Consider the following 9,863-nt stretch of genomic DNA (forward strand, 5'->3'; position numbering starts at 1 on the left):
CACAGCATTGTTGTGACTGAGGACGCAGCATCTGGAGGCAGTTCCTGGTATGCATCCACAGCAGCAAGGAGCAAGCAAGGGTTTGTAGCAGGAGGTCATGGATGGCAAGAGGAAATGCAGACACAGCACTACAGACCATGAATTTGTAAAGTGAGTGAAATTCAGAGACAAGTCAGATGAAAAGCCTTGACCTTATATCAGTCTTTCCAAGGAACAGCAGCTCCAGAGACAGTGGAGCCGCTGCAGTGCAAGACCACGTGGCAGAGCTGGAGACTCATCCCACGGCTGGAAATGCCGTAGACCCAGTTCACCACAGACATCCTGCGTGAAACTCATTTTGCCTGATTCCACTGTCTCACTTAATGGCCAGAAAGTAATTTTCTACTAGCTCCCCCTACAAGCACACTGTTATTCAGCATGGATGGAGCTGACAGGCAAGAGTCCTTGAAGCTGCTGAGAGGTTTAATTTGTTAAAACTTCCAAGTATCTCCAAGATCACAGAACAGGTAAAGGACTGCACAGCCCTTCCAAACTGTGAGCCTGCACTATTCCCAGAGCTCAAGCCAACAGTCAGAGGTGGGGACCCCACAGGTTCGAAAACTGCCCTTCTTGCAGACAAGGCAGCTTTTCGTGAGGACTGTGCCGCCCGAGAGAGATGCAGCCATGCACCTCTGCAGCTTGCATTTGTTCCAGTAAGGACAACCTCACCGACACAGTAAGAAGCTACTTACCACCCTGCGTGTATGATCGCTGAGACTAATACCAAGATGATTAAAGCAATCAAGTGGAGCTTCTTGGAGAGGGGATGAAAACTCTCTCCCATCACTAGGGATTAAGAACAGATCAGATGCAGAAATGGAGCAGTTGCACATGCCACTCACTCAGCCTGAACCAACTATTAATGCAAGCACATTACAAATCATCTTCTCACAGGCACAAGTTTCCCTCATCACTCCCAAACAGCAGTACCTGGTCTTTTGCAGGGTGACACATACCCAGCAGCACAAGCCAATTAAGAAAATTTGTACCACCACTTAAGGAACAAGTCTCCCCTCACATTCCTACTACCATCAAAACTTTAGTAATCCACCACCACTTTGTGGCAAAAAAACCTGCTCCTAACCTTCATTTGCTCACCTGAGCTGTGCTGGTCCTAATGAGGGCCAGGTAGTCCTCAAATTACCCTCTAACCCCAGAGGTCTCACACTTAGCCAGCAAGAGCTACTTAGTCACAGAGGGCACCATGCTCTCCTGCCCTTGAAGAAATTAATCACTGTAACAGGAATTTTACTTCCAGGCAGTGCTGGAGGAGTACAACTCCTACAGCACTCTGCACTGATCATCAGCATCAAATGATTTGGCCAGGCAGATTTCAAAACATTTTTTCTTCTGCCCAGCTTCAGCACATGCTACAGAGAGTCAGCCCAGTGCTGTAGCATTGAGGAAGAAGCCATGGGCAATGCTCTCCGGGACATTCCCACAGGAGTACAGTGTGCAAGTCAGCACACTGGAGTCACTGGCATGTCTCACCAGATGCTTTGTCAGTCACCAAGGGTGTCACCAGTAAAAGTTACATGCTCTGGAGCTGGGAAGTAAAGGATGAAAGTCAAGCCTAGTGAGTGCTTTGCCATCTTTTAACACCAAACAAGTTTGTAGGCCATCTAGACTGGCATAAGCTGGTCAGGCTGCTGAAACTAGAAGTTCTGCCCTCTCATTTCCACCTCAAGTGCTTGTGTAAGTACAAGATGAACCACACCAAGGAACCACAAACTCAGCATAACCCAATTTTTCTTTAGCTGGATATGCTCCCCCATCCAAACAAAAGCTGGCTCCAGCACAAGGAGAGCCGAGTGGAGAGAGATCGTCCCTTTTGCACCTGCACTGGACTAAACATTGCAGAAGAGCGATGAAAGGCCTTTTCAGCCTGAATCTTATTTGACAAGCACCTTCTCAATACAGCCCTATGTAATAAGCTTTCAACTTCCCTGTGCACAGAATTTCCTTTCTACTCCACGTAAAGAACAGGCATACGGTTCATGTCAGTATCACTGACAGCCTGGACCATGACAACAGCAGCCCAACCATCTCACCCCAGCATGCAGAGGGATATGAATCAAGCCAGACTTCAGTGGTCAGCTCTGATTAATGCTGCTAGATGTGGGGAGTGAATCAAGCTCAAAGTCTGCCAAAGCAAAGAGTGTTAAAGACACTGCCATCAGGAATGCAGCACAGTGTCGAGAAGCCTTGGAACAACAGCAGACATCAACATTTTATTTGCTGGCTGGAGGAAAAAGACTTGAGTCAGGCAGAGCTGTTCGGGGCTTGTACTGAGGAACGTACAAGACAAAAGCATTTGGAATCTTTCCACATACTGGAAATGAAATGTCTGAGTTTTAAATCCCTTGTTACATTTGAGGACCAACGCTGTGTTTTAGGAAATGCCTGTGTTCCAAAAGGAAAACAAAAACCTGCTTTAAATTGCACGAAGTACTTCACTGAGTCCCTGAAGATTTCTTTTAACTCTTGTTTTCTGCTTTATTCTCTCCAAGCTAAAAGGAGTCATTTTCTTCCTACTTGTTCCTCAGCACACCAACTCCAGCCCCTAAGCACCCCGCAGCCCCCGTAGCCCGTTCTGGGCACTTTCGACCAGCAGATGCCCCATCCTTCTCCCCACTGCCCCGAGAGCATCCTCGGGGCTGCGGTGTCACACCCTGCCACCCAGCCCTGGAGCCTCCCCGGCCGCTCGACGCGCACAGAACGCGGCAGCCGCCGGACCGCAGACCTCGGGCTCTGTGTCACCCGCCCCTTCTGCACCAGGGGACACACGGGGGCCTCGCCTTACCCGAGCCAGGCGGGCGGCGCTCCGGATGGCCGCCGCCACGGCACCGCCGTCGGGGTGCACCCGCTCCACGTGCCCCCACATCCGCTCCCAGGTCTGCCCGTCCATGGGGAAGCCGCTCTTGTTCACCAGGAAGAGCGAGCCGCCGTCCCGCTGCTGCTCCTGCTCCTCCTCCTCCGAGCCCCCGCCGCTCCCGCCGCCGCCCGCCGCCCGCGGCTGGGCGCTCCGCGACCGGCCCCCCTCCTTGCCGGCCGCCGCACGCCGGCTGCTCCCGCGGCCGCCGCCACCGCCCGCCGCGCCCGTCATGGCCCTGCGGCCATGCCCGAGGCCCGGGACCGCTGCCGGGATGTGCCCCGCGGCCTCGCCGCCGCCCGCCCGCTCTTTATGGGTATCTATGTATGTGTGCCTGTGATGGGCGTGCGGAGGAGGCTAGCCAGGGACGGTCCCTCGCTAGCGTCGCCGGCCCGCTCGCTCCGGGCGCCCGGTCCCGACCCCGGTACCGGCCGCGGCCGCGCTGGGGGCGCGCCCCGCGCCGCGCGCCATGCCGCGCGTTACCGCGCGACCGGCCGCCCGCCCGCCCGCGGCGCGCCCCCATTGGCCGCCGCAACAAAGAGGGGCGGGGCCCGCGGGGCGGGGCGGGCCGCCACTGGCGGAGACGCCGCCCGGAGGCGCCCCCTGCCGGGCAGCCCGAGCCACCACAACGAGGCGGCGCAGTCCGAGCGCTTTCGCCCGCAGCCGAACCGAGGCGAGCCCTACCGAGCCGACACTGGCCGAACGTAGCCGAGCCAGGCGGAGTCGAGCCGAGCCGAACCCAGCCCAGCCCAGCCGAATCCAGCCGATCCGAGCCCGACCCCTCCGAGTCGAGGCGATCCCCTCAAGCCGAGCCCAGCCCAGCCCAGCCCAGCCCAGCCCAGCCCAGCCTAGCCTAGCCCGAGTCCAGCCGTGCGTCCCGGTCCCCACTGCGTGACGGACGCCTGAGGAGGAAACTCCTAATCGGAGAGAGCTGCTGTTCAGTTCTTCCCAACAGAGCTGGAAAATCCCTTGTTAAGCACTCAGCGTTTCGGTGGTGGCGGTGAGATCTCAGCCTGAAGGCAAAGCGCTGCCGAGAGAGGCACCAGGCGCTTGTGAGGGGTGGGCGGAGGAGCGCCCCAGGCCCGGGCAGAGAACTCCCCGGCGGTACTGCCTCTCCGGCGCCCACTGTGCCCTGATGGCTGTGGCCACGCTCGGACGGGAATTTTCAGCTCTTCACTTCAAGCACAACAGTGTCAGTGTAATACAACTCCTAGAGCTAGGAGTGGCCCCCCCATCAGATACAAATAGTCTGAAAAATGTTGCTCCCATCCCCTGCCCATGCGCTCAGATACTACTGCCACTCTGATCTCCCTGGCTCCCAGGTATGAATAAATTTCTGCGGTGCCCTAATCAGCTTCCCGAAGGCTCTCAGGAGCCAGGAGTGTATGTTGAGTTGCTAATCACTCTCCACAGGAGCCGGTGTCTCTGTGAGTCCTACCAGTAATCCTCCCTGCTGTCCCCTGGCCACATGGTATGCCAGAATCTCATCAGGAGGTTTAATAGAAGGGAGGACAGAGAAAAGCTCTTCCATCAGCTAAGGCAAATCAAGGGCTTCAGCTTACATGGCTTGCCCAGTGTCAGCTTTCAGCCCAGGAGACTTTGGTCTAGGAAACCCCCCGAGCTGAATGTGGGGGCTCTGTGTGTAAATGGCAACAAAATCCGGGAGAAAAGAGGAAAGGTCAGAGTGGGTTTAGAGCTGCTGTGGAGTCTTCACCCTCTTCCTATGTCCTGCATTTCCCTAATCATGAAGTAAACACTGCAACTGGAGGGAAAATGTCTGCCCATGCTGGGCAGAGACGATAGACACACACACACACACACACACACACACACACCCACACACCCTGCTGGGTTTGGAAGCAGGATCCCAGAGGGAGCACAGTCTCTCCTTCTGGAGCGCAGATGATGCTGAATATCAGCAAGATGTGAGAGCCCCAAGATGAGTTCCAGATGGGAGATGATGAAGCTCAGAGACCCAGAGAGGCTGCAGATGGCTGCTGACACAGCTGAGAGGGCTCTCAAGGAGCCAAGGGAAGCTCAGGCAAGACTGTGCAAAGAAAGGAAGGCCGAGAAAGTCTGCAAGTTCACTGGAGCAGAGCCAGGGGAAAGCTTGAAAATCATTCAGACCTGGATCTTAGAACAAATGGGACTGTGCAGGTGGTGGCATCCATGTGTGAGCAGCTGAGGGGCACACTGCTCGTGACAGAGCCTGGAGTGCTGGGATTACACAGTGGAATGTCATCCTCAAGGATGCTGATACACAAGCTGGCAGTCACTTATGTCCCAGAGCCTTGCTCCCTGTTCGAACAGGCAACCACGTTGAGGCTGTCACAGCCTTGCTCAGTGCTGCTTCACTGCCCAGAGCACCCAGGAAGCTTCAGATTGCGTTTTCCTACACCCACCCACTTCTCAGCCACCCTGGAAGGGTGAAGACTAGAGTGATGCTATGTGCTTTGCAGTTCAAAGCCTCCTGCATCCACCATGTCAGGGCGTGCTCCATGCCAGAGGGAAGGACTCTCCATGGCCAGACAGGTAAGAGGCATGGCAAAGTTGGGACACCACAGCTCTTTTAACAGCAGTCTGCAGCATCCAGACCACTTCCAATCAGGACTGAAAGAAAGGAAATTCTTACCAGCTCCTCCCTAATGCTCAGGCTGAAGAGTGATAAATTGAACTCCCAGAGGTCAGCCAGTGTGTCCAAGGCTAGCTGTGGGCTGGACAGGCAGGGCAGAAGTTAGCTGAGGTCCCAAAACTAAAGGCAACTTTGAAACAGCAGCCTAAGAAGATAAAACTAGAGTCCCTAAGTCCCTAAAACTAAGGGAAAGTCTTAATAACCCTCTTGCCAGCTACAAATTAAGAGTAAAAATAGAATAATGCTGGTTTGGATTAGCCAAGGCCCTCCCTGGTATTAGTTATGAACAGACATTCAAGATGAGTAAAAGCAGGATGGGATATGCATCATGCCTCCAGTATCCAATGGCTTTCACCTCGTGGAGTCGCCTAATTTTGATACCATGACTCTCAGCAGAGCTGCCTTGCTTCCTGCTCTGTTTGCAGCTCTTCCTGTCACACCAGGTTCCTGCCCAGCCTCTGTCCCAGTGTGTCAGACCTTTTTGACTTTGAAATTCAGTCACTTTGTATGGATGCACCTTTCTAAAGATAGCTCTGAACAACACCTCAAATCTACAGTCTTACTCCTAATGCAGAGCTCATTACTACCACAGTTGCTTTCTGGGTCAAAGGAACTAATTTGATCATAAAATCATCATGTAAGAGGGTTTTAACCTTCATTATTTCCAATTGCAGACTCATTTAAATGCAGCATTCAAAAGGCCCTGCAGTGCAATTACACAACCAAGTGCAGGAAAATTAATAGCTCTTAATTTGCACCATGGGAGCAAGGTGATATCAGCAGCGGCAATTTTTCCAAGCAGACTCCTTCTCCAAAGTGCCACCCTGACATCCCACAAGAAGTCCCACTATCCCCTTCCTCAGAAAGCATCCTCTTGCAAAAAGCAATGAATTCAGCCCGGCCCCGCAGCAAACCCTCACTGCCCTGTGATAAGGAGCAGAGGAAGTTCATTCATGTATTTATTTGGGCTTATCTGGGAAAACACTTCCTCTATTAGCCATTGTTTCCGAACAGCCCTTCTTGTGCAAGGAGCCAGCAGGAGAAGGCTTTCCTGGACAGCAGCTCCAGCTTGACCTGGCCTGAAGAGTGAGCTGCAGCCAAGCTGGGGAATGGACCATTGGTGTCATTTGCTGTCTCATGGCCTCTGAGATCTCATGCACTGCCCAGGCTCCTGCTTTGCTGCTTTGAAATTCGGTGGTTTTCTGCTCTGCAGATCTTTTGCCAGCACAGCTCCAGCCTTTTGTAAGACCTTTGTAAGGCCTTGTCCAGACTCTGCTATCAACTAACCTTGCTATGTGAAAATACTTCTCACTGTGAACAGGAATGCCCCTGTGCTACCAGGGCCACAAGAGGAGCAACAAACCCAGAAGTGGAACAAGACCAGCAGCAGCACTGCAGCAAAAGATGGGCTGGTCAGCAGATTACCCTTGCCTCTGCCCCGCCTGGCCAGCCCTGGCTCTGCAACCTGTACTCTGGACTTCTCCAAGCCAGGCCATGTGGCAATTCCCCTGGTCCTAGTCCACAATAGTGCCCTTCTCAGAGGCACAGCCATCCCACAAAGCTGGCCCTGGTGCATTTGCTTTGATGCCTCTGCAGGCAGGCAGGGGGGAGCTGCTCCAGCAGCCAAGCCAGCAAGGGGCAGGAGACAAGTTTTGTTCCAGCCCTCCTAGGAACAGATGAAATTTTCTTTTGTGCAAGAAGGGGGTGTTCAAATCTGCTGCCATCCAAGGCAGTGCTGGGAAGCAAAAGCTTGTTAATCTTTATCTCTTTACTTCCATCAGATGGTAAGAGAACAGATCTGGACCTAGGTTGTGTCCCAGGTCAGTAAAAGTGGACACCAAGTGCTCTGCACCCACTGAAGGTCCCTGTGCCAGTATCAGTTACTGGTGGAGCAGGAAATGTGCCCAGTACCTCCAGCTGGCAGCATTCAGTGCGAAAGCCTGAAGCCTAGGTATCTCACAAAGGGTCCCCAGTGAGATGACAGCTAATGTCTTTACAAGCAATTTGATGGGTGAAGGTATGGGTGTTGACGTCTTTGAAAGGGGTCTTAATGTCTCTGCTAACTTTGGGCAGCAGGTTTGTTGCAGAGCCCACTCAGCTTGGCTCCTGAGACAAGGGTCTGCACAAGCCTGAACTACTGAACTTTGGGGTAAAATAGCAGGTTCAAGAGGGAATATGTGGTAGGCGGTTCGGAAAGGCTGTACCTTCCCTGTACCTCAGCCAATGGGGAAGGGAAGAGGGCAACATGCGGCCGGGAGCTTAGGATAAAAGGAGGCTGCGCCCTCTAAAACCGAGAGAGAGAAAACCCCGCGGGCGGGTGCCCCAGTGGGCTCTCTCCCTTTATTCGAATAAAGTTGCAGAACTCCTCTGTCTTCTTTCTGATCATAAACGTCTGGCGTTTGTGGATTTTCCTGACACCAGCTTGGGCACACTGTTCTGCTAAAGTCAGGCCAAGTGATCTTAATGGCCTTTTCTGCATTTAGGAGCCGGCAGAGCAGCTTCAGTCCAAAACGATTAATCCTACAAAGGTGCTTCAGCTTTGCAGAGGGTAGCAGAAAAGCACGGGTCAAGAAAGGTTGCCTGCTGTAAGTAAATTGCATTACTGCAATGCAAATATTGGCTCATTTCCTGAGAAGACCATAGTGACCTCATTTGATCCTTTGAAAGGAAAATAAAAATTGTTTGTTTGGGGCTTTTTTCCTAAATTGAACATTATGCTGGAGTGGGATTTTTTTAGTAAAGAAACGAAAGGTCAAACCGTGATAAGAATGTAACCACGGAAATATGGGAATGGCTGTTGATACAGGTTTGCAGGAGCGATTTGCATAACCAGTAAGAACAACTTTCTGTATTCATAAAATTTCCATGTGATTACTGGGAAAATAAATATGTAAAGCAGACTTAAAAAAAACAGCAAGCTATAAAAGACATGCTTGAGGGTGTGCTTCCTTGGAGCTTTCCCCAAGGTAGCCCTTTCTGAGAACTCTTAACACAGTATTTATTTTGCAATGGTCTAGCAGAAAAAACAGCCATCAGCTGCTTTGGCTGCACCAATGAAGAACTTCAGCAGCATGTTTTGATTTCTGCCTGAGCAAGTCCAGGATCTTCTGCAATAATTCTACTGCAACAAATCATTACAGTGTTTATTTTAGATGGGACTAGCTGGACTCCATTGTTTTCAGACTAGTCCAACAGGCAAGATTTTGTGGCATTAAAAAAGATTTTTAAAACCTTAAAAAAAAGTCATGAAGAGCCTATAAATCAGACCAAAACTGGTTTGCAAATTTTCACTTTCCATTCCCAAGTGCAGGTCAGCAAGTCCTAGTAACCTGACTGAGCCTTTGCTACCAGTGAAATAGCCTTTTCCATACTTCCTACAGTCACTTCACTCTGGTCTACAACTGATGGCATCAGATGCAGGTGAAAGTGTTGTTTCTAAGTGGTACAACATCAGCATCCCAATTAGCCTGCTTTACTCCCTCTGTCTTGTTCCAAAGTTTCAGTCTCAAAAATTGCAGTAGTTTGGGAAAATAATTACATCAATAGTTTGCTGTGAAGGTCTTACTTGTCAACATATCACATGATTTGGTCTCTGCAGCAAGTTCTGCTTACAAAAACAAGAAAACACTAATATAACCTTCCATAAATATTGGCAATTTTTTTTTATTAGTTACTTCTTTAACCTTTAGTCAGAGGGTAAACTACCCAGCACAATCACCTTTTTTTTTTTCCAGGGGAACTGCATAATAAAAATGCAGATAATAAAGAAAGGCAGTGGCTGAAAAAAATCTGCTACTTAGAAATGAGATTTCTTTTCAGCAATCGTCAGCACCCACAGGCCTTGTCACAAGGGAGCTGCCAGTGGTGGCACCACCAAAGGTGAGAGTCTGGACTTGCCTCCACTGCCAAGTGAGCACCTGAGTCATCCCTGCTTGTGTGGAGAGAGGAATGTACTGCAATAAACCCTGCCTGCCTAAGATTAGAAGCACAATTGCTGTTGCTGTTCAGAAATAAATTAAACAATCTAGTTCTGCTGTGGGATGATCTGTGCCCTCTAGCAATAGTACGATGCTGGTTGGGAAACACTGACCAAAGGTCATCCTTATGTATTAAAGTTCCTCATGTGCATTTTCTTTCCAGGAAGAAAGAAAAGTAGACTGGAAAAGTTATTAAGTCTAGCAATAGAACATGTCACAAAGCCCAAGCAGCAAAAGCCTTTGAGCTGAGATGCTGTGTGGAACCTGCAAAGAGAAATGTGGGATTTACTGTTCTCAATGCCATGGTGCAACAAGGCGTCATCATGACACTGATGATTTCATC

General features: G+C 51.0%; 1 protein-coding gene across 2 annotated transcripts in view; it reads right to left on the bottom strand.

Moving 5' to 3' along the window:
• The window catches only part of VASH2 (vasohibin 2), a gene marked incomplete at its 5' end in the record, with an annotated part of 32,004 nt that extends 28,859 nt beyond the window's left edge, over positions 1 to 3,145 (bottom strand). Inside the window, one exon of one of the 2 annotated variants that reach the window (XM_082303057.1) lies at positions 2,843 to 3,145. In XM_082303057.1, the coding sequence (XP_082159183.1) occupies positions 2,843 to 3,145 (303 nt within the window). The remainder of the gene's footprint in view (positions 1 to 2,842) is intronic. The other variant, XM_082303058.1, reaches the window with a different exon arrangement.
• Positions 3,146 to 9,863: the final 6,718 nt, after the last annotated feature.

The sequence above is a fragment of the Coloeus monedula genome (assembly GCF_965178545.1).
Source record: "Coloeus monedula genome assembly, chromosome: 2".
Lineage (NCBI taxonomy): Eukaryota > Metazoa > Chordata > Aves > Passeriformes > Corvidae > Coloeus > Coloeus monedula.